At 40.8% G+C, this 25,953-nt stretch overlaps 1 protein-coding gene across 1 annotated transcript in view; it reads right to left on the reverse strand.

The window, feature by feature from the left end:
* The window catches only part of ABCC8 (ATP binding cassette subfamily C member 8), a 130,559-nt gene that overhangs the window by 24,363 nt on the left and 80,243 nt on the right, over nt 1–25,953 (reverse strand). The window contains exons 17-24 of the mRNA XM_084855031.1: nt 24,154–24,189; nt 19,886–19,921; nt 16,735–16,833; nt 10,195–10,279; nt 8,803–8,883; nt 6,380–6,517; nt 5,265–5,390; nt 3,880–3,982 (exon numbers count right to left, since the gene is read on the reverse strand). Coding sequence (XP_084711157.1) covers nt 3,880–3,982; nt 5,265–5,390; nt 6,380–6,517; nt 8,803–8,883; nt 10,195–10,279; nt 16,735–16,833; nt 19,886–19,921; nt 24,154–24,189 — 704 coding nt within the window. The remainder of the gene's footprint in view (nt 1–3,879; nt 3,983–5,264; nt 5,391–6,379; nt 6,518–8,802; nt 8,884–10,194; nt 10,280–16,734; nt 16,834–19,885; nt 19,922–24,153; nt 24,190–25,953) is intronic.

Consider the following 25,953-nt stretch of genomic DNA (forward strand, 5'->3'; position numbering starts at 1 on the left):
TATGCATTGTCCAGCCTCCTCACCATGCTCTGTGACATCCTGCGGCTAGATGGCTGAAATCGGCAGGTCCCCTCTGCGCTGCTCCCACCATGCATTGGATAGGCAGTCACCTCTGAATTCGGAGGCAGCCGCCTGTCCCGATAGGATTGCTCCCTAAATGTGCTATGTATTTGTATACACATAACTAGAATTACAGTCCTAGTTTTATAGACAGGTCAGGGATGGAGGGAGGGAAGGGAGAGGGTTTACTGGCAGAAGAAGGTGTAGAAAACATGATAGTCAGGAAAAGTTATGCTGAAGGAGTCAGTACTGGTGAAGAAGAGAACATTGCTTGACAAAAGAGGAGGAGGCTGATTTAGGCAAAGTAAATGGAAGCACCCACCTATCCCCTTTTTTCAAGGAGGGACTGAATCACGGGGTCAGAGAGAATTCACCTTCAAATAAACACAGTATCTTCCAATATGTCCTTCTGGTTTGTGCGTTATGTTCTATGCATGACATGGGAAGGTGGGGAGAGCCACATGAACCTAAACTTTTTCCCAGACTCATGATACAGAGAAGTTCTCAAGCCTGTGTGTGCGTGTGTGTGCATGCGCGCGTGCACACACACTTATGTATCTAAGTACTGACTGAATGGACTCTTTCACATGCCAAAGAGAGGACATTTTAACATATATCCATAGTTTTCAATGGATCAATCCACTATTACAGGATTTGTTGGCTGAGAAATTCTGTGCTAAATTCTGTAGTGATCTATTTTCTAAATAAAATCGTAGAAGCCCTGTGCAGTAGCCATTCATTATTAATTTACAGTATTTTACTTTTAAGCAGTGTTTAAATTATTTAACAGATGCTCAGAATTTTCTCAGGAAGCCATGATTTATAGATGCATGGAGAAATCCAATCTTAGCAGTCCAAAAGAAGAGTGACCTACGTATGACTTCTGAAGTCTTTCACAATGAAATAAATACCTATACTTGCATGAATGTCAGTTTATGGCTTCTAACGTGCATGCAGCTAAAATTAGTTCTGCTGAAATAAGAATTTCCTGTTAAACTTGTCCTAGCAAGCAAAGAAGATGGTTAACTCCAACTGCTTTCTTCACGTGGTACTTGTGTACTACTGTTTCTCCAAGGACCTCAGAGAGTCTCATTTTTACCTTCTCAATAGCTCTGTGAGGTATTTGTCTAGATTAGGTATATAGTCAAGGTCAGACTAAGAGCTAGTTGCTTTTGCTCCAACGTTGAGGTTTCACACTCCAGGCAGACCATAGGAAAAACCTTGCTCTTAAAAATACATTGGGGGGGGGGGCTTTTTAATTAATAGAAATCCCTCCACCCCAATCCTCATTCCACGAACAGAGGTTGACTGGACTGGCAGTTGAATCGTACTTCAGCATTGGTGATGGGACTGCATCCTCCACTACACCCAAGGGCAACAGATTATGTCAGGGGGTGAAGAGCACACACAGCTCTGTCCTCCAACACCTCACTGCTGCTCCGTTTTCCCCCAGTATCTACCACCTGAGGTGGCTGCCTCACTCTAACTAGCCAGCCCCACATATGCTAAATAAAGAAATAAAAGAAAGCAAAAAATGAAAACAAATATAAAAAGTAACCACAATAAAAATAAATCACAGCCAGATTTAAACATACTGAAGTTATTTTTGTTTCTTAAACTAATTAGTTTCTTAAACTAATATAAATCGAGGTTCATCCCAAAATAGGTTTCTACATTGTTGGTTCTAGTGTCTTCTGATAAGTTTGTAGTATACAGTGTAGTTTATACTATGTAGTATACCCAGGAAAGTAATAACACAGACCAGTGCTATAGTGTTAAATTTTGAAGTACAGGAGTTCATTATGACACACACACATGCACACCCCAAAGAGCAACAGAACATAGCTTAAAACCCATTTCTTAGCATCAGCATAACTGCAATCCTTTCCATAATTACTCGGGAGTAAGCTTCATTGAGCATAGTGGTGTTTACATCTGACTGCACAGGTTCAACTAGTAAAACACACTGAGCTTTAAGGAAATTTATACCATCAGCTGAAATGCAACCTCAGGTTTAATTAGAGTCTTGCAACTATTTAAACTGCTAGTGTGAAGTAGGCCCTCCATCAAAGAAAAGAAAAGAAGTATCCAGCCTCTGCTTAATTATTTTCTCCTTCTCCAGTTTCCTCTGTGCTATCACGAACAACAGTAAAACTCAAATGCCTCACTACCACCTCATTTGCTTGGTAGAACAAGAATACTATTTTGTCAATTACCCTGGTGATCCAGTAGGTGATTTACCACTCCTGCTCTGAAAATGTCCACAAGGCACCCCCTGACATTGTCCCTCCACTATACCACTGCTTAAGGCATTTGTTTGTTTTTTGACTTCAACTTGCTGTCCTTACTTGTTGTGTCAGCTTCTTCAATAGAGGAATACCCCAAATTTTAACATGTCACTTGGTTTTAATGGGGGAATTGTAGTGACAAGCCATCCTTGCTATCCACATATGGAACTGAGCCCAATTTTGTTGGCAGCTTCACTAGTGGTAGCCAGACCATTTTGCAAGGATGGACTGATCCTTTATCAATAAGATACTTGAATACATAAGCCACAGTATGGTAATACTAGGACCAATTTAGGTGGAAGAGAGCAGAAGTAAAGAGAAACATGGAAGGCTTTATATTATATTTATATTAGCAAAGTTGGAGATTAATTTTAGGTGGTTCACTTGATAAAGAATCAACAGACACCAAAAGGAGTGATATCACATAGCAGTGGGAGGGCTTCTAATGTAACCCCCTCAAAAAAGTTAAGTCTGAACTTCAGATGGTAGCTAACTTTCCGCTAGCACTTGAAGTGTATGAATAAAAAGTTAAATTGGGGGAAAGTGGTCATTTTGACAGCTGTCATGTGTCCAAATCAGAGTAAATTTAGTTTAGACCAGCTAACCAACTCTTTCTACATTTGTTCTATGAGCACGTAAATATAGCTTCAAAATAAATTGTCTGGTTCTGTCAGGGTTTATGCCCAGCTTATCTATCTATCTATCTATCTATCTATCTATCTATCTATCTACATCTAATTTCTATACCGCCCAATAGCCGAAGCTCTCTGGGTGGTTCACAAAAATTAAAACCAAACAGCACACAAGAAAACAATTTAAAATATATAGAACATTCTATATTTGACTATGAATTGTTCATATGTGTGTGCAAATTCAGAAAGTTTTCTGAATAACAGGTTAAATATAACTAGGGAGAACTAAGTGAAACGTTTCTATGTCAGTAGATGTGTGCCTAAACAATGTTTGCATTATGCTGCTAAAAACTCATGTGGATCCTGATACTGAAAGTATGACCTTAACTCAAAGTAACTTCAGACAAGAGCTGCACACATTTAGAGTGCAAACCTATACACAGCTATCTGAGAATAAATCCCATTGAACTAAATGGGACTTCTTTCTGAGTAGACATGTATAAGATTGCACTGTCAGATGCTTTTATCTCTGAGAATAGAATTAAGGCCAGTGATGTAGCTCCATTTCTAAAGCTGGCAGATAAGAGCCTTACTAGTACCCAGAGGCAAAATCATGGGATTAAAATGCCAGATACTCCATTCTGAGCACTTTGCAGGAAAAACATGACACATGGAAACAAAAATGGGAATGTTTCATTAATAGTAATGTTTCTAACAAAGACCAACCAGAACTAATACTTAAACCCAAGCCAACATATGCATGACTTTTCACTCATGCTCCATGACTATTATGCCACACTTTTCCTCCTGAGAACTTGAAAATGTTGGTGCTGTGAAACTTTATAAAGATAAGCATGAGCAAAATGAATCAGAACAGGCCATTTTGGATTCTACTTCACCTTCTTCTTCTTCTTCATCATCTTGGAGTAGAGCTTCTCGAGAATACATCGTCCTTTGCAGATTCTTCCTATCTAATACAGTTTTTCGTTCATTTAAGGTCTCCTAAAAGCAGAAGAAGTATGTGAGGCTGAGTATTACAGTTCTTTGTGTGTGTGTGGGGGGCCACTAAATACTTACATTTTCAAATCAATTTGCTATTAGAAATGAAGCGAGCCAAATGCATTTAACGGTTATAAATTATTAATCCCTTATATATAGATACATGATCAAAGAGGCTCTCAGGACAGATATTCCATTTATCACTGGAAGCTAACGCAGACATAATGTTGGCTCAACCATTAAATAGGAGTAAGAGATTAAGATCACTATATGGGTTTCAAAACCTGGGTTTGGGGCATCCCAGCATTTGCATTAACCATCTTCAAGGACAGTCAGCTTAAGCCTACCTATGGCAAAGTGGGTGGGGGTAATTCACACACGAGAATGTACTGGGGGGGAGAGAGTGATCCTACGGTCCACTCCCACTGCCCAGCCCTAGATAACAGCCAAGCTAGAATTATGTCTGCACTGTCACCAAGTTATGAGATGTGAAAGCTCTTATGTTTGTATACTGCACAATTGATATCTGACTAACTAACACAGCAATTGTAATTGGAGCCAGGAAGGTGTAGCATGTGGTGTACTCACTGCCACATCCCAAACCCTGCTAGCTCACACTGGCCAGGGCAGAAGGATGGTGGTGGCTGTTTCCTCTGGCAGCATGTTTTTTTTTAATTCCCTCCCCCACACCACTGTAACCAATGGAAGAAATTTTGCTATGCCATCTCTAGGCTGGCGTAGCTGCGGAGCCCATTCTTGGGTCCTCTCAAGGGATCCAGAGGGCTCTGGATCCAGCAGATCCAAAGCTACTGATGGTTCCCACCCTGCCCTGAAATGACTTGTTTTGGACTTTCAGTCAATATCACTGGCAGAAACACTGCTTTTTGCATGCAGAGCTTTTCATAGGCAGAATAGGGCCACCAGGGTGGACCGAGTCTCCCTGCCGGTGGAATTCGTCTTCGCCAACAGAGGTTCACCTCTGCCTATTCCCAATCTCCTCCAGCAAGCTAGTTCCAGGATTTAAGATTGTACTGTTAGGGACTGAAGGTCTAACTCCTGATCTTCCATCTTTTGCATAATTTAATTTGTTGGCATTCAGTACATGGCATACCATGTAGTGGAATAAAGCATTTTTTCCATTACTGAATTGAGTGAATTAGAATGATTTCTTCACTGAATGATTTCTAACTTCATTTATCATCCAGTATTTTTAAACTATAAGTGCTTTGTTAATCTCATAAGGAATAATAATTTTAAGATGTTAGGAAAGAAAAACAAAACAGGCCTTCTCCAGCTCTTGGTCCTGTCGATTCATTAGTGTTTTCCAGTGTTCAAAGAGCTCAGATTCTGATTTCTGAATATCCTTGAGTGTGCCTTCTCTTTGAATGGTACCATCCTTCATTGCAATTATCTGGAAGATTTGAAGTTGTAACTTGTCAAAAAGTTAGTTTACTTCTGATACCATAAAATAACATATTTTTATACATAGGTTTAACCAAATTTTAACTCTTCCAGATGAGACAGAAAGATTAAACTTGGTACATTCATAGTTTGACTATAGATTGTAATGGGAAAAAAAACTCCAGAGCCAACCAGATTGTTTCATTCTGAGTCAGGGCCAGCCCTCTCATGCAAGAGAGTTAAGCAACCTGTTTCAGATGGCATCATTAAAGGACAGAGGTGAGGGTGGGGAATATATTCTGAGAGTTGCAGCAACATTACCTACGATGGGGTTGCTAGGGGCTATGGGAGTACATTACAAAACATGATTGTTTAACCAGGATTGCAAAGACATGGACTGCACTAAAGGCAGATAGTGATCTGTTTTTGCATGATCATCACAGCCCACCGTGGCTTATTAGCCATGGTGGGTTGTGGTGCCCATGGGCACCAGTTTGGCAATCCAAATTTGGCCCCTGCAGCAGCTTCTCGTTATGTGTGAACTCAGTGAGGCTGGGTTGTTAGGGTGACAAGCCACCCAGAACCCATGGACTGTTTTAGGGTTGCAGGTGGCTCGTCAACCACTCCAACAGTCCACCCTCTCCAGGTTCGCACATAACTAGAAGTAATGGCACCCCCCTCCACACATACAATATTAAAAATGGCCACCGCTGCCACGACAAGAAGCCCTGTGGGGAAATTCACCCACGGTGGCTTCTCATTACGTGTGAACTGGGCCAGAGAATGTAATATCCAAATGTTAAACACCTTTAGGTCCATTGATTAAAGTGAGAGAATTAAGCACATCCTCACATCTCTCCCATTGCAATCAATGGAGTATAAAGCACTTAACTTTGGCTGAATCATGCCTACATACTGGTACAAACATTTACAAACATGGTGCAACTATTAACAAGTCAGTTTTCTGTTTCTTCCCTAAAATAAAAACAGGTTGATTACCCAGTCAGCATGGGGAAGATATTGTAGTTTGTGGGTAACCAGAACAACAGTCCTCTTGTCATCTCTTAGCATATTCAAGATTCCTTCTTGCATGAGATGGTCACTCAAGTGGATATCCAGTGCAGAAAATGGATCATCCTACCAAGGGAAAAGATCTTATAAGATATTTCCCTCTGAAATGCTGTATCACTGGTTTTGCAATAGAAACCATTTTATTTTTTAAAACTTGCCTTTTTCTATATGATTTAAAGAAAAAAATAAACTCACTATTTTCCTGCAGTGGTATATTTCCATTACATATCGCAGAAGTACTACTTTATTACACATCTATTGTTTTAATTTTCACCCTTTCACCTTCCATCTATTTGATTATTAAATAATTTTTAGATTTAACATATTGCAGTAAACTGAGTTATACACGTCTGTAAAATAAACTGTATTAGGGATAATGAAATCATGAGAACTTGATTTTTTTCTTCTGCCTTGTAAATTATCTGATGTCATTTCTGAAGGAAATGTTGCTGAAGAGACTTGATTCACACATTTTATTGTAGCATTGCATCGAGTTGTAGGTGGGGTGGCCCCAGAGGTCCCAGTTGGAATCACATGGATTGGGCAAATGTTATCATTACTCCTCATGCCAAGCTTCAGTCTGTAGGTTTATGCCTCATATTTCATCCTCAAGGTAAATAATCTTGGCTGTTTGCTTACTTCCTTTCTCCTACTGTCTTCCATGAGATCTCTTTGTTCTCTTTCTCAATATGTTCTCACTGCTAAGTTGGTTGTATCAGTCAATATAACCCCATGTTTGCTCAATATACATTTTAGCCTTCAGTAGACTGAAACCAGATTGGTTGCTAGCCCAGGTACCTGCACTTTGGATATGCATGCATGAAGGACTTTTAGGAGAGGAGCTAACTTAAGCCAGTTGTTGGGAGCTGGAATTGAATTTCTGGCCCACTGATATTTCAGGGCCAAAATAGACATTACATTAAATCCATATCTAGCAGCTATGTCTTTTTTCTATTTTTACTGTAGAGTAGGTGCAGAGCCCCTGATCCAGATCAGATCCATAGTGGGGAGGGAGGGTTAAAGCCCCCATACCCCCAGCACTAGGGGCCTGATCCAGCCTAAAAATGAACAAAAGATGTTGCTGCTAGATACAGATTTAAAGTGATGTATTTTTGGCCCTTAGAGGACAGAGAGAGAAAAAACCACACTTCATTATGGTAGAGAGGATGACAGAGCCCTCCTAAGAGATAGATATGTGTTTTTGTTTCATCATATTTATTTTCTGAAGTTCTTAAACTAGTTTAGATTAACTGCTATATTGTTATATACCTGCACATTTCATTGTATTTGTAAAAATAGTTGTAACCTTTAGGCAATGTTTAAATTACCCTGCAGTTTTAGAGTTGAGACCTTTTCTGGATATTTTGGAAAAAATAAATTCACCTTGCATTATGATTTTAGTTTTTGAATAATTGTTTGAAGCTGAAAGTTGACATTTTATAATAAGAATCCAATATTCATCAATTAATTAAGTGTGAAAATGCAGCATTGATCCATGTCCCATAATTCACATAGAAGTGTCAGATAAATCCTTTGCTCCACAGGGTTTTATCAGAGACATTAGTCCGCCTGAATTATAATTCTGTGTGTGTGTGTGTGAGTGTGTGTTTATAGATGCAGATTGAATATATCCACAGATTTACAAATTTATCTATAAATGTCTAAAATTATAGCAAATAATCTATTTCATTAACTAACTCAGGGGTGCACAACCTTTGTGGTCTCAATGACCACATCTGGTGGCTCCATGTGGAGCTGTGCGCACACACACAGAGACTACTCTATTATTCTCCCTGCTTTATTTATATTTGTATCACATCCATTTTGTATGTTACTCTCCCTCCCCCATTACTAAGTAAACAAAAGCATCACTGCTTTATTTCAATAGAGCCTTGGGATTCTTACAATTTAAAACATTAGTAAAAAAGATCTAATATTTAAACATTTTCAGCCCAATCTGTTCCAGGCATGGGAGCTCCAACAAGCATAAGAGCTCCCCTACCAGGAATAACTTCCTCATTCATTTTAACACATGCATTTCTGCACATGAACCACCATTGGAATGAGATTTTCCACATGTGCAAAACATTTCACACGAAATTTGGAACCATGTATTTATTTTAAAAATGATCATCGTTTCTGAGCAAAGCAATGTTACTGCTTCTCTCACTCTCTCTTAATTTCATTTCTGTGCAATTATAATGGCTTTATTTTCTTGCTCTCACAGCAATGTATCTTAAGCATTAATACATGTAGAATTAGCATTGTGCAGGTGGATGGCCATATGGGGGTGCAAATCAGAAATCTGCAAGTCTCAGTTAAGAGCATGGAATTAGTTATGGTCAGTTTACCAGGAACACAACATTTGTCTGTTGGTAAAGAGCTCTTGCCACACTGATCCGTTGGCGTTGACCTCCAGACAGATTAATGCCCTGGGGTAAAAGACAAAACAAAAAATATCAGTTGGAAAACAACCCCAAATAATCAATTTGGAGGCAACATTGCTCAAAGTTTGCTTTAACAAACCTTCACCTGGAGTTTACTAGGTGCACTTTAAAGCAATGTGTCCTCTGGACAAGGCAAAGACAAACAGACAGACCAACAGACCAAAAGCTATTATGGAAGGCAGCACCTTCATCTTCATTTTCAGGAATGTTTACCCTATTACTATCATTAATTAGTTATGTATTACTTTTAAAGTAAAAGTGTTTTATCATTCATCATTGACTGTCACAACAGTTTCTGAAGTTAAAGAATTCCCATTTTATAGCTGAAGAAGTCTATGAGATCATTCCTCACAAGGCTATTAAGGAAGTTCATGACTAAGAAAGGACATTCGGTGTTAAAGCAAGTACTATAATCCAACACTTGGTTATTGTATCTCATAAAACATACTTTTCCAGAAGTTAAGATGTTATCTGTGCAATGAAGCACCTCCTTTGTGCAGTGTATTGCACACCACCCAGAGAACTTCAGTTAACAGGCAGTTTAAAAATACAGTATTACTGTCTTACCCCCAGCATTGCTAGACTTTTCTCTGCATCTTATCTATTGTATCTTAGTTAGTCTCTACTCTCCTTGCTTCTTGTGGTGTGTATCAGCTTAGCTTATAGCTTATGTTTCTATCACATCCTTCAACTAGATGCCTGGATCTGTCTTCATTTGAGAAGATCTACTGAAGCAATAACGTCTGCCCTGTTGCTTGATTGTGAAAAGCCCTGCTCCTGTGTGAAAGTGCTGGGTCCCTCCACAGTGTGACAATTGTCACTGGTACCTGGGACATAGGGTAAGTTTTTCATCCACTTCAACTTAGTCCCCAACTGAAGCCCCATTCCTTTTTCATATAAAATCAATAGATACCACTGATTTATATAAGGATAAGTAAATATATCCTGTGATATTAGGGAAAAGCACACCTCACTAGCTTGTACTTAAATTGGAGTGTTCTAATATATCATTGTCTTATGCATTCTAGATAACAAAGAATTGCTATTGTATTCAGTAAGTATATACCTCAAATACAGTATCTGAGTGATATCAGGAATATTGACTGCAGCTTGAAAGAGATGTTTTGTTAGCTAAACCAACAGTGTTTACGAAGTGTAAAGCTTTCAAACTAATGATCTGAAAGCATATTTGCTTTACAAATTGGTTTTCTCAAATAATAGTTAGAATTTTAAGAACACATGACAAGTTTGGGTACTTAATCTTTTTTTAAAAAAATCTTGTATATAGTCACTAACCCTCTCTCCAATCTGAGTTTGGTCTCCATGAGGAAGTATGTCAATATCAGGCTGAAGAGAGCAAGCATCAATTACTGCTTCGTACCTGTGGAAACAGAACTGGTAATTGTCAATGCAGATGGAGACTGCCTCACAAGCACATTTTACTTGCTTTTACAGGCAAGATTAATCAGCTGGAGAAGTCACATGCTGGAAAATGCATGTTTGCTAAGTACTAATTGTTCTAATGGGAACACTGTCTATTCCAGGCAAATAAGTGCTATTTTAGCTAATAATGCACTATAGGGTGTTCAAATGTTAAAAATAGATGAAGCATTCCATAGTTCCATGTTGGGCTTGATCCTGATTATCCTGAGGAGACTAACACACATCTACAAGGCATCTACAGCCATCTTTAAGAAGCCCATGGTCCAAGTGACTTTAACAGGATTATCTACAAGTTTAAAGTTCTCAGCAATTTAGGGTCAGGGTATTCTGCTCAAAGTTATATGCCAGCCTCTCATAAACTGGTGACCTCCAGATGTGTTGGACTACAATTCCCAGCATCCCTGACCATTATCCATGCTGGCAGGGGCTGATGGGAATTGATGTCCAAAAGATCTGGAGGGCACCAGGAGCAGTGCACTCAGTTGTTTTTGGTACTGGTAACGGCAGATTATATTGTACACAACAAAGAGAAAAGAGATGAAGGATATGGTCACAATATCGAAACAATGTTTACTGCTTTTAAAAAGAGATGAATACTAAACTACATGGCTTATGTTACCATTAGAACGTAATGACATTTTTTCAATTAGTCTTTACTTGTGGGTGCTGAATTGATAATAGGCGACATAAGACCAGGTGCACTCCTCAGGAGTCAGAGGGGGAACACTCCCCATTTAAGAAGAGAAATGCAAGAATACAAGAGCATAAGAATTGCTTTGCTAGATCAGACCAAAGGTCTATTTAATCTAGTGGATTGTTGTCTTTTAGATCTTCTAGGCTTAGTCAGCCGGAAGCCTCTGGAAGCTCACAAGCTAAGCATGAAGGTGATGTCCATTCCATATTTTTCTTCCCAGGATCTGGTACTCAAGGTATATTGTCTTTGAATGTCTAACACAGGCATAGAACAAATGTCACCCCAAAGAAAAAGAATGTAAACCAAAGTAGCAGTTTAATGTTGTGCCCCACAAAAAGGGCAACTAATACTGAAATATTTGTGTCCACCCTCCGACCCCCCAAACACAAATTCATTAGTTCCTTAGTTACTTTATCCGTTGCTGCCACTTCCCACTTAGAAAATGCATTGTTTGAAGATCATGCTTCTAATACTGAATTTGAGAGATCATGCTCTAGAAATGATGCTTGACGGAATATATAAAAATGTCATCGTAAACACGGAGAAATATTGTGCAATATGGAGGTGCCATTACACAGTAAATGGGAGGCGCTTACAGTTGATGGGTTTCTAATTGACTTACAAGAACTTCATTTAAATGGACTGACAATTACAATGCAATAGCCATGAAATTAAAAGATGCTTGCTCCTTGGGAGGAAAGCTATGGCCAAACTAGACAGCATAGTAAGAAGCAGAGACATCACCTTGCCGACAAAGGTCCGTCTAATCAAAGCTATGGTTTTCCCAGTAGTAATGTATGGCTGTGAGAGCTGGGCTATAAGGAAGGCTGAGCGCCGAAGAATTGATGCTTTCGAACTGTGGTGCTGGAGAAGACTCTTACGAGTCCCCTGGACTGCAAGGAGGTCAAATCAGTCCATCCTAAAGGAAATCAACCCTGAGTGCTCATTGGAAGGACAGATACTGAAGCTGAAGCTCCAATATTTTGGCCACCTAATGCGAAGAGAAAACTCCCTGGAAAAGACCCTGATGCTGGGAAAGACTGAAGGCAAAAGGAGAAGGGGACAGCAGAGGATGAGATGGCTAGATAGCATCACGGATGCAATGAATATGAACTTGAGCACGCTCCGGGAGAGAGCACAGGACAGGAAGGCCTGGCGTGCTTTGGTCCATGGGGTCACAAAGAGTCGGACATGACTGAACGACTGAACAACAACAATTTTTATGATGTTAAGGAATTTTCTATTTTTTAAATTTGAAATTATATTTAGGCTGTCTTTAAGGACAATCATGTTTTGACACCAGATAATAAGTGCTTCAGTATCAGCTGATGTATTCCATGGGAAACAGAAGTTTTACTGACACAATACTATATCAGCAGCATCAGCATCTTCTCTGTCCATTTCAAATTTATTAAACTGTCTGAACTAATATCAGATGAAGTCAGATTCATTTATTTTATTTATTTTATTTACAACATTTGTATGCCTCTCCCCATCCAAACAGATGCTGGAATGGTGAACACAAGAAGAACAATAGTAAAAAAGATAAAAGATTAAAACACATATTAAAATTATTAAAAACAGAATGCCAATAAAAAGTATAGCTGGTCATTTAAGGAATGCTTCCTGGAACAGAACTGTTTTCAGGAAGTGCTGGAAGAAACACAGTATTGATGCCTGTCTGACCTCCAGGGGCAGGGAGTTTCAAAGAAAGAGGGCCACTGCACTGAAGACTGTTCTCCTGGTAGACTCCAATTGGGCCACAGGTCCATGTGGAACCACCAGGAGCAAACCCTCTGATGACTTAGTTTAAATTTTCAGTATGTAATTAAGCATACATTAAAGCTGATGTTAAACTAGATAAATGTTTCAGGATCTCGTTGAGAAAGGTTATACAACAAACTGAATATAATGAAATAACTGACTATCAAACAGTGTTTTAGTAGAAGAATGCATTTATTTGTGGTCATCAATACAATGTTTTACTTAAGGAATTGGATCCTGTGCCCCTTCCATGGACAGAAGGCCTCCTTCCATTCACAGGAGGAGCTGGCAGAAGCCCCCATTGGAGGAAGGGCAGGGTGCTGACTTTTGTTGATTCTACTCAGCAACTCCCTGTGCCATCCCCTGCAATGTTTTGGTGGGTTTCCCAACCCTCTGGAACAGCCTTTCAGGGAGCACAGAAGACTACAGGGGGAAGGAACAACAAACAAAAATGGCCTTCAGTGGGAGCATCCTGTGAGTGGAGATACGTTCCTGGGAACTCCAGATCCATTCCAAAGAATGTTGCTTTCCAAAGTAACTAAACCTTGGAGCACATGCCTATCTTATCCTTTGAAAATATTTGTAAGCAGACATTTATGGCTTTGAACATATTTGTAAACAGACATTTTAAACCAGTTATTGTATTTATTTTTGTAAACTTTCAGTTTGTAACATTAAAGAAAAATTTTGACCTAGCTATATTTAACAATTATCAGTTAGACATACCATTCTTAAACTTAATTAGTAGAAACAAGTTGCTTTTATTCAACATACCTGCATAGAACTATGCTTAGGATGGCAGTGGTTTGATCAACAGAAATATTAGGGTCCCATCTAGATACTGCTGATAGTGCTTCTATGTTCACATAGGGACCATAATATTGTAAGCTGCTTAGTACAAGAATTAGCTTGGTCACATAGAGGGTTTCTGTGCCCATAACAAGTCATATGTAATGCTGGCACAGAAGCTCTCCATACAACTGGGCCAATCCACTTGGAAAGCAGCTTCAAATGTTTTATCACCTGTGTGACACATCTTTCACATGGAAGTGTTTTTCATTGACCTGGCTCGCATGACACGATAAGTAGGGATGTCAGAGAATTCCGCCACGGATCTCGGTGAGGCTGAATGCCAGTCTGTTCGGTCCCCCGAACTCCGTGGCGGAACGGCCTGCCACCCCCCCCAACCCCCCGCAGATCCCCCCGGGGAAGAGACTTATCTGGGGCGGATGTTCCGGATGGTGGCGGCTCTGGAGGCGGCTTCAGCGGAGGCAGTGGCTGGTCTTCCAACCGGCTGCCCCCACCACCGCCGCATTTGCAGTCTTCCCCCCCCCCATTTGTGATAGGCTACGTAAAGACTTACGTAGCCTATCACGTCTGGGTTAAAAAAACAAAACAAAACATGTATGCAAATGGCGGCGGCTATGGCCGCTGCCATTTGTGTTCCCTATTTTTGGTTGTCTTAGTCTACGTAAATATTTACATAGACTAAGACGGCGAAACTAAGGGGGAACGCAAATAGTGTAGCGGACACTATTTGCGTTCCCCCTTAGTTTCTCCATCTTAGTCTATGTAAATATTTACGTAGACTAAGATGGTGAAAATAAAGGGGAACGCAAATAGCGTCTGCTACGCTATTTGCGTTCCCCCTTAGTTTCGCCGTCTTAGACTATGTAAATATTTACGTAGACTAAGTCGGCCAAAAATAAGGAACGCAAATGGCGGTGGCCGTAGCCGCCGCCATTTGCGTACGCGTTGTTGTTGTTGTTGTTTTTTAACCAAGACGTGATAGGCTATGTAAGACTTTATGTAGCCTATCACGGCTGAATACAGGGATGCAAACGGTGGCGGCTATGGCCGCCACCGTTTGCATCCCTGCTAGCCAGCAGCCGGATGTCCGGCTGCTGGAGGAGCCGGCCGGCAGCTCTGCGGAATCCCCGCGGAGCGGAGCAGGCCGGCCAGGATTCGGGGGGAGGCGCAGAGCACCTCTCCCCCAGATGAGCATTCCGGGGGAGGGACGGAGTGCCTCCCCCCCCAGCGGAACCTGGCGGAGCCAGGTAAGTGGGGTTTCATACATCCCTAATGGTAAGCCATAGTGGGGGCGTTCGGACGATCACAGGGATAAGAGAAGCCATCATGGCTTTGCACCCACACCTGCTGTGCTCATGACCCTTGTTAGCATAACCTGTGCTGCAGCGCAGGTTAGTGTGTCATCTGAACCCAGCATACAGCACAGCAGGGGTAGCTTCATACCCACCCTACAGCCCCTACTGCAAGCTGTGGGTTGTAGGGTGGGTACGAAGCCACCTGCATGTTTGGATGACATGCCAACCTGCACTCCAGCACAGGTAATTATGCAAACAACAGGCACACACACAGCATGTATGGGGGCGGGGAAAGACTCCACAATGGCTCCTTTTACCCCAATGATTGTCTGAACCTGGAGAGTGGGTTGTCATTGTGGGTTGTTTCAAGGTGGCTTGTTGTGATGTCCAAACCTGGAACTTTTTTTTTCATCTTGGGTTGTTTTCCATGAATAAGCCATCCTGAGAACCCATGGCTTGTTCAGGGTGGCTTGTTGTGATGTCTGAACCTGGCAGGGCGACTTCACAATGGGTTGTTGGGAATGGCTAGAGATGCATGCCATTCTTCATGATCTCACTAGTGCTGCCGCCATCCTCCTTCATTCCTTGTCAGTGCCCCCCACCCCCATGCTCCTAAAAATCAAGAAGAATGGACATCAGAGAGTGTTCTGAACATGTTTGGAACATTAAAAAAACAGTGGTCTTGCACAAGTGTGCACATTCCACAGCTTGGAAATTAGCATAATTTCCCCCTCTGCTTTCCTGCTCTGCCATAATATTTGTGTACATTTACCAATCTACCTCACTTGTCTGCCTTGAAATTTGCATATCTTTACTAATCCTCCTTACTCCCTGCTCTGCCTTGAAAGTTGTGTATCTTTACGTTCAAATTTCTGTATCTTTACCGATTCCCCTCATTTCCTGCTCTGCTTTGCAATCTGTGTATCTTTATGCTGTCATTGCTCTGTAACCCATATGTATCTGACAGCTAACAATGGAGACCAGTGGAGGGAAGTGAAAAGCACAAAGGGGGTGGGGAGCCAAAAGTGGCTGGTGGCTGCAGGAGAAGGAACTTATCAGGCAGGTGTAATTATGTAGTATGTGAAGCAGCCTTTTTAAAAAGGTGTTTGCTAGCAAGGCACCTGCCAAAGTGGAGGATGAAATTGACAAGGACATTGACGAGAGGGGGGATATCATACGCTGGGCTAAATAGCAGACAGGGGGTCTTGCGCTCCTGTGCACTTGTGCAACACCCTGAATAAACATAAATATAAATTACAACCACATTATTGCATTCATAAGAGCTCAGAAAATTATATGCATCTGGTGATCTGATATTAAGAGGGGGAGTTTCCCATGTGAGCCAGACCAATTGTGGAAAGGGTGCTGATGAAGAGAACAAGGAAACAAAGATTTCTGCTGCAAAAATGCCTGGGATATGTGCTGGGAGCAGGTGGGTGGACTGAAGGGAAACAAGCCATGGCAAGGCACAGTGTGCCCAATCATCTGTCAGGAGTATCATGGGTTATCAAGTGAACAACCAACCCATGGTGGCTTATCTTCAGGGCAGCTTAGCATGGTTCAAACTCGCCCGATGGCTTTCATGTGTGTGTTGTAATGTTTAAACTGGAACTTAGTCAAGCTGTCAATATAGGACTCCTAAGAAAGAGGGACCCTGATCAAGATGTTTCAATGCTTCAAATCATTACTTATTTCAAAGACATAACAATTCAACGGTTGCACATTTACCCGGGAAAGAAGTGTTGTCAGCAACAATAATGAAGTTTCATTCTAAGGGTGGTAAAGCAGGCTTACTATTATTTGCAATTATATGGCACTTAAATACATTACCTCTGTTTATTGAAGGGGCTTTCAAAAGTGATATTCTCTTCCACAGTAGCATTTAGCAACCATGGTTTCTGGGAAGCATATGCCACTGACCCTCTTTTCCTGGGGAAAAAATACACAGACAGGCTCCACTTTATCCTTGTTATTTACTTAAACAAACACTTAAATGATTCTTCACTAATGCATTCTTTCAATGTCTTCTTTTAAAGATAATTTCATATTCCATATCTCTCATACAAAGTGCACAGATGCATCACTGATAAATCCCTTTTGCAACATTTGTGTACCCTTCCTATATAAGGTTACATCCAGGTTACTCGGTAGTAGTTTGTTTGTTTTTCCTGGTTTTGGTATTGCAGCATTAAAGGGTGGCTAAGCTATGGTTTCCTTTGAACAACATTTTTAGGGTGGCAAAAGCTGTGCTAAGTGGATCTAGATTAGTATAATAATACCATATTAAGTAAATATGAAGGATGGCATAGCTGAAAAGGTTTGACCTAACTGGAAGGGCTCTATTGGGCCTCAAAGATTCAGCAAAACTAACCGTTATAGAAAGAGCTCTGAATTGTTTTCAATGATGAAGTCATTGGCTTACATACAATGTAACGTCTGTGACTTGGTTTCATAGAGATTGGAAGAGACTGAGATATTTTACCAAACAGAAAGTAAGATATATGAGGCTACACCCCTTCTGGCATGTGTTTCATATAGCTGTAACACTAATTCAATAATGGCCTTAGCCATGATCAGATTGAAACCATATTTTCATTTCTCAATCCACTGAGAATGTCACACTGATATTAAAGCCCTTGTCCTTTTGGATCATGCCCCCATCCTTACAGGTTCCTTGTGTGTCTGTGTCCATGCAGTTTGAACTCTAAGAAGCTTAGGTTGGGAGTTTCGTACCCTGTGCAAAGAGATACCAGCCCACTCCTAAATGATTCCCAGCAAAAGAGAATATCAGCAATGGGCACTAAGTGCACTTCATCTCAACAGCAATGCAGGAAAAGGAGTTTTAGGCCTTAAAAGCATCCATATATGGGTTGCTCTCATTCCAGAAGATTGGACAATTGTAATGATAGATATAGTTTATGTCTGCTAATATTTTCCATAAGCACAACTGCTCAGCCAGCATAGTGGTCAAGAGTTGCCCTGATATTTGAATGAATTTAGAAACACAGAAATCTGCCTTATACTGTCTTACACTGTTGGTCCATCTAGCCCAGCATGATCAGTCCTGGCTGGCAGTGGCTGTCAAGAGTTTCAAACAGACTTTTTCAAGCCCTAACACACCACATTAAAGCAAGCAAGCATAAATGTTCTCCTGTGTTTGAAAAGAGTTAGTGTGTGTAAATATGGTGCTCTAGCAATTCCATAATTTGAAAGCTTACTTAAGGATAGTGGACAGCAAGACTTATCAGCTGCAGTTCTCAAATGTTATGAACATTTAGGTCTATGTACTCCTGTGTAACCAAGAGATGAGGTTTCTTTAAGCCGTAATTACCCAGAACCTCATGGGAGAACCCCAGCCTAAGAATCTTCTTTCCCATAACCTGCAACCACTGACTGACAAAGAGAGCAATAAGTGAATACAACTAGAAGGAGCAAAAGTAACCACCATTTCAGAGCATTTATCCAAGCTTTACATTCCACAGATCATAGGTACCCACTTCCAAATATATACTCGCATTCCCCACGCAAAATCTTTCTCAGGAAGCTAGATTAAATCCTTACCATTTGAGAATTAAATCCAGAAATTCATATGGGAATGCTAGGGAATGTTAAGTTGAGCTAAAGACTTGGCTTTATAAGCTTGAGTAGCGGAAGGTATAAAATAGGGCTGTGCAGGGACCCCCCAATCCGCTTTGGAGGCCAATTTGGAGCTACAAATCGACCTTGACCCGCCTTGGCCAGATCTGGACCTGGTCCAACCTGTTTCAGACTCTGGGGCTGAATTTACATATAGCAGTTATACTGTTAGCATACCATTTTCATAACTATTGGTGCCCATTGGTGTAATGTGTACCAGTAGTTATGAAAGCGGTATGATAACGGTATAAATGCTATGTGTAGATTCAGCCTGGATCTGAAGTGAAATCTGAATCGCAACCCCGCCCCCCAGCTGCATGAGCCCCACACCAGCCCCATTGTCACTGCTGCCCAGCCATGCAAGCTGCCTGTTCCTGGCCTGTAAATGGGCCATTTATGCCTGTAATGTTGCACACATTTGCATAAGTTTTTATTTCCAGAAAAGATGAGTCACTATTTTAAAAGAAAATGGCAACTCCCTAGAAGATGGTGATGGCTGTGGGCGCTCCCCATGAGTCTAGGTAAGGAGCAGGGGGCTCATGCTGCTGGTTGGGCGGCTGTCCAGATTGGGCCAAAGTGCTCTGAAGCACTTCAGATCAATCCAACCTGCTCTAGACTGCTTCAGGCCAATCCGGGCCCACTCCGGATCTGGACTGAATTGGTCTGAATTGGCGACTTTGGCTCGGAATTCGGATCCGTAGCCAAAGTGGTACACAGCCCTAGTATAAAGTGCCCACTTTGTGAAAAAACAACAGCTACCTTTGAGATGGCCTGTTGACTGCAATTAGCAGAACCAATTGCTCGCATTCATTGCTCAGACCAGGAATTCATATTTTGTGTTTGAATACCAAAGTATTTTATATGAGCAAAATATAGTTCATTTCCATTTAAGATCCATTTGTGCCTTTTGTGGTCTTTTGTAAACACTAGGACCCTGGACTTATTATCATTTATAGTCAAGTGGTTCTTATTACAAAAACAGGTAAGTGGTTTAGGCCTGTTCTGGACAATGAAAGCAAACACCATCATCAGCATAGCAATGGAGGAATTTTTAGAGTACTGTTTAGATGGGGTGCAACTCAGCAACATAAAGGTCAGAAGTCAGGTCATTAAGAAATAAATTAAAAAGTAAGGGGGTTAAAATACAGCCCTATCTGACAGTCCTGGTGGCAAAAATAAAAATAAAAATGGGTGTGAGACCTGCCATTGATGCCCACATCTATCTTGGCTAGAAATTTGGTTATACAAACCTCTAATGAGAAATAAGAAATATTTGTCTATAAAGGTTCATTAGTTTTGCAGAAACCTCTGAAAGCTTTTCCATTTCATTATCAAAATGCAATACCTGTTATCCATGTCTACAGCTGTTTCCCTCTCTGGGCTGCAGAAAAGGTATACAGTAAAATATTAGGTTTAATTCATTTTAGCAAATACTAAGGGAACGCTTCAGTTCTCAGACTCAGAAGTGTAAATAAATGTCATTTTATGATTAACCATGTATAGATACGTAGTGAAATTCACATACCACTGAAGCCAATGGCAAATCTAAGATATGTTATTATCATCATCAGGTAGCTTTAAAAAGAGCACACTACTCTGTACACTTTCAGTGCTTCTCTTCAGGATGCAACTTGTAGCTTTTTATACACAGTTCTCAGTTAATGAATTTTCTGCCAGCTTTTATAATAACCTTGCTGTTAAATTAATATAGATCAATGTTTTGGTAGCTGCAGTTATCAACTTCATATTTGCAGCAAGACCTTTTTCTTCTTTTTGGAATGCAGCTCTCTACCTTCTCCCATGTTGCAGTGTATACTGCACTGCAAGCCAGGTTTCCTGTGATAACAGCCACTCCAAAAAGAAGGAAAACACACACCTGTGCAAGCAGATCTGACCAGAACATATCTGGACCATGGCATAAATATTCAATTTCTCCAACTGATAGCTCAAGTTATTTTTATACAACTCCAGAAAATATTACATCATCTACATGTGACATTCACAGGCTACAATCCGATGCACACTTACCTGGGAGTAAGCCCCACTGAACATAATGGCACTTACTTCTGATTAAACACACATAGGATTGTGCTTAGGCATGTTTCACATATGACCTTATCTTTACAAGTTTTAAAAACCTTAGTTTAGAAAGTGTAGGGGAAAAACTCCAAGTACACACATGTATATCAACATGTCTAAAGATTTTGCAAATTTCTGTTTTGCTGAATCTTTACTCACTGATAAACCAACTGATGTATCCTAACAAGTGCACACTGAGCAAAATATACAGAATTGCACATGACAGGGATAAACTGGACTAGTAACTGATAGGCAGAATGGAAATCCCAGGGAAAATATGAGCTCTGAAAAGCTTAAAAAACTTTCCCTATGCAATTTCAGTTGTAACAAGCAAGGGGAGGTATGGCAGTGGAGGCAGAACAGGCCAGTGGAGGAGAAGGGAGAGGAGACATGTTGAGTTTGTTTCTCCTTCTGCTTCGCCATCTAATCTGCTGATTCTTGTCTGCTCTGGTGATAACCCCATCAGGTCATAAATGCTTCTGTTTAATGCCAAATCATGATAGGGAAGAGAACTGTGATTCTGGATTTGATCCTGGGTGTACATGTCGACTTGGAGGACCAAGACCCTTAGGGAAATAACTGAGGAGCTTAGGGAAATGAAGCACCTGGGCAGATGACTAGAATGGCTGTGGAGAAAAACACAGTCTAAATCTGATTGAACATGTGTAAGCACCCATTTTAGGGCCTATTCTGTGGTGGTGAGGGCAGCAAAGAAGTCTTTCTTCTTAACCTCCATTGCATTAGTGCAGTGAGAGACTGGGTGAACAAACGGAGTTCCTGTTGGTAAGTGTCGGGCGGTCACCTCTGCTGCCTTCTGAAATCCTCAGGTAGCCAGAATCAACACGCAGACAATAAGGCTCTTTTCCAAGGCCTTATCTCCATTCAACCTAATGACGCTTACAGATGCTAATTGCGTGATCCTACGAGTGAGACTTAAGAGAGCTGCCTACTCGGGGTGTTCTAACCTTAGGAATCAGTTGATCTCCATTTGGAGGGGAAGGCGGGAAACCTCTAAACTTATGGGATAGGAGGAGAGAGTCCACCCCTTTCCTGTGGGGTATCGGGGCGCTGTTGTTGCCGTCATGCCAAGCGGGCTGAGGGCCTCCTCTCAGCGCCCACCATCTCCTGCTTGATGCTGCGCCGGCGCCTAGCATCCAGAAACTGCTGTTGTGCCTCCCTCTCCCTGCCAGGGTCACTGTCACTCTCAGGAATGTGAACCGGGAGGGGCTCTCCCCCTGGCTCTCTGAACAGCGCGCGGGTTCCTCTCCCATGATTTCTATCTCTTCCTCAGAATCAGAACTGCTTTGGGGCTCTCTGGACTCCAATCCAACCCTGACAGTAAGCAGACAATTCAACCCAGGTTTAGGAGCACAACTTATTCTGGGTAGATAGCACTCCCTCTGAAGGATCAGGTACACAGCTTGGGGATGCTCTTGGATGCAGTGCTGCTCCTGGAAGGTCAGGTGATGGCTGTGGCTAGGAGTGACTGTGCCTTGCTTTAGCTGGTGTACCAGCAGCACCCTTTCCTGGGTAATGAGGACCTGGCTACAGTGATTCATGCCTTAATCACCTTTCATATAGATTGCTGTAACACACTCTACATGGGTCTGCCCTTGAAAAGTGTCCAGAAACTACAGCTAGTGCAAAAGGCTGTAGCCAGACTTTTGACAGGTGTGTATTATACAGACTATATAATATTGGTTTTTTACCAACTTCACTGGCTTTCAGTTTGTTACCAAGCACTATTCAAGGTGCTGAGTCTTACCTATAAATCCCTAAAAGGTTTAGGGTTAGGATATCTGAAGGACCACCTCAACATGTGTGAACCTACCCATAATTTGCAATTATCATCAAGCCCCTTGACTCCCCACCACCTGGAGAGGCTGTATTGGTGGAGACTTGAGACAGAGCCTTTTCCAAAGTTGCACTCCAATTCTGGAACTCCCTCCCCAGAGAGGTTAGATTGGCACTCTCTTTATTGAGCTTCAGGTAGGCAGCAAATATGGTTTTGTTCTGTCCCTTGTTTAACATCACTCTCTAATTTTAATGTCCCTCTCTATTTTTACATTAATATTATGGTGCTGAAGTTTGTTCTTTTCTTGTGATTTTATGATAGTTCGAGTTTTATAATTTTATTTTATTTGTCATCATCTCAAGTGCCTATTGACTAAAGGGATGATTCATAAATATATCAAATAAAGAAATACAAAAGGATGTACATTGTACATGGTAACCTTTAAGAAAAGCAGCCAAGTGTGCAACTCTATAGATACTTTTCCTATTAGGGTAACAGTATGACCACATTAATCAAGCCTGTTTTAGAATGATATCAAGTAACTCCCAATATTTCCAGGAAACTCTTCTTTCTAATTAATAATAAAGCAAACAAAATAGACTGTATTTCATACCAACTGAAAGCACCGCTGAAGGGTGGTATGTACATCGTTTACATAAATAATAAATAAAACTATGCAAACACATGTTTGATCTGCTGCATAGCAGATTCTTTCATAACATTTGTTCCTATTAAATGGGAGGTGAAAATAAGGGGAGAAGTACTGCCACAGTGCAAGAAATTAAGTTAAAATTAAAGGTGAAATGTTTAATAAAAATAAGCATTTAAAGTAGCACCAATATTGGGGTAAAATGTGAAATTAGAACTTTACGTCAAATTTTCTAAACAATTTCATTACTGTATAAGCAAAAGCACACAGACATTCAAATCAGTGCAGTCTAGGGTTCTCACTGACATTTTAACTTTATAAGTACATTGGGTTAGCTGCATCATGGTTGATACAATTTCTTGACACGTAAGGGTCAGTCCTGCCTGCTCTTTTGCCTATAACTTGTAATCCAATCATAAAGGGTTATTATCAAATATGTCATACATAATGTTGTTCTGACATACTTGGCTTTCTGATGGCCAAACACCTTTAGGAGACTGCAATGGTGAGTTGCTCCTAGTGCTACATCATATGCTAGCCTTCTCCAGCTTGGTGCCCTCTAGAAGGATTGACCTACAACTCTCATCATCCCCAGCCGGCATGGCCAAAGGCTGACCTGTGCAATCTTCCCAACTCCATGTAATTAAGCTAGGTTAGAATCATGGTCATTTTGTGAAACAAACACATTCTAAAGTAACCATCCTATCGAATGTTGCTGCTACAGAAGAATTTGGAGGTGTTTAGCAGCCTTCCCCGCCCCACAGCATAAAGGCATCTTTCCTTTTCAGACTTAATAAAGCAGAATTATCTTTTGTTTCTTTGGGCAGTATCCAGCACTGCCACTCTGTGTATGCCATTGATGTAGTGCTACCATAAACGACCTCTAGCACAACACCACTAGTGCATGCTGGCATGATAGGTTTCCCAGAATACCTGTCACACTAACATATATTATTGGCATTGCACTAGAGGTCACTTGCGCTAGTGCTATGTCAATGGTATAAGTGAAGCGGCAGAGTTGGATACTGTCCATTGTAATATAATAGGTTTAGGGAGTCATGATAGACAAAAATCACATAAATTACCATACCTGACATCTTCCCCTGTCTCGCTGTCTGGAATACTGCTGTATCAGTAAAAAGCAAAAATAAATTATTTATATAAGTAAATATGAGCAGTCTGTCCAAAGGAAAATAATTATATTCCACATATTGCAAAATATTTTTCATAGAGCTGTTTCAATTTGAGAACAATAGCTATCTGAGGGACCGCCTATCTTGGAATGAGACTGCTCAGTTATTAAGATCAGCAGGACAGGCCCTTTTGAAGACATTATTGCTTGCAGAGGCCCATTTACGCTTCCATTTGGAATTCAAGGTTCTGGTGATGACATTTAAAGCCCTAAACAGCTTGGGACCTCAATATTTGAGGGAGCACCTCTCCCTATATACGCCTGTCCAAGGACTGAGATTTGTTGGAGAGGCCCTCCTCTGCGTCCCACCAGTGCGAGTCATACACTATGGTGGGACATGGGAGAGGGCCTTCTCTGCTGTGGTACCCTGGTTGTGGAATGCCCTCCCCTTGGAGGCCCGATTGGCGCAGACATTGGTCCCATTTCAGTGCGGAGAAAAAACATGGCTTTTTACCAAAGCCTTTGAGGGCTAAATGCATTCCCTAAAGTAGCACGCTGTTTTAACTGTTTTATTGTATTGGATTTTAATTGGTATTAGCTTGTTCATGGTTTAATATGTTTTTAATTGTTTAAATTATCTATTGTTTTATACTGTTGAAATGGATTTTATCTGTACGCTGCCCTGAGATCTTAATGATATAGGGCGGGATACAAATGTTTTAAATAAATAAAATAAATACATAAATTTATTGGGCATACAGGAAGGGGCTTTCTCCTGTGTTGCTCCCAACTCTGGAACCCCCCACCTGTGGAATTGCAACTGATCTCTGCTCTGTGTTCAGAAAAAGGGTTAAGACACATTTTAACTTGACTTTTATAATCACTTTTATGGTTTTAAAGGTTGTTTTTAATGCTTTACTATTTGATTATGGTTTTTATTTTCTGAACTTTTGTTACCTGCTGTGGCTGGTTTTAGAAAGGCAGTATAGAAATACAATAAACAAACTTCATAATGTTTTAGCACCCATAATTACTGCAGTGCTATGTATTCATCCTTTACCCAATATACACAGGTGATTTAACTCTTTCAAAAATAATAGGTGAGCAGCGAGAGACTCCAGGCTCAAATCCTGGTTTGCCAGCATTTTCTTTGAATAATGCTGTGGCTGTGGAAAGCTCCTATTTTGCACCATAAAAATCAGTTTACCTATTTTTTTTTTGTTCAGGTGAGCTGCAGTGGGAATAAACTTGCATTAAAAACTTAAAGGAGGACATTAAGAAATTGTCACAAGTCCTAAAAACATGTGTTGTTGAATTATGCTAATTCCTGATGGGCTTAATGCAGTGTGATACAGCAAATTGAGCATGCAAATTCTATACTGAAATTAGAAGTGGTTTAAGCATAATGCTGAGTGTGTAAAAAGAAGTGTTACCTCTGGGAGGTTCCAAACAGCTGGCATGCCATTTAAATCAGGCTACCTGTGGCTACATCTGCACTGTTAGGTATGCCAGAGCAGCATACACCCAGGCCATGGCTCTCTGGTGTGTTAATGGTGCAGATGTAGGTACCAGTGACTTGGTTTTAAACAGGATCCTGACCACAAGAACCTCACAAAGGTAAGTATTTTTCCCACATGCTTGGTGTTACATTTAAACTGGGCCGTAACTAATCAGTTCAAAGAAATTGGCAAAAAGCCCCATTTCTGTCCCTGTTCAATCTATAAATTTGAAAAAGCTCACTAATTTATTACAGAGCTG

Source organism: Heloderma suspectum, chromosome 1, assembly GCF_057233095.1.
Source record: "Heloderma suspectum isolate Gila_16-S chromosome 1, 16-S_ref, whole genome shotgun sequence".
NCBI lineage: Eukaryota > Metazoa > Chordata > Lepidosauria > Squamata > Helodermatidae > Heloderma > Heloderma suspectum.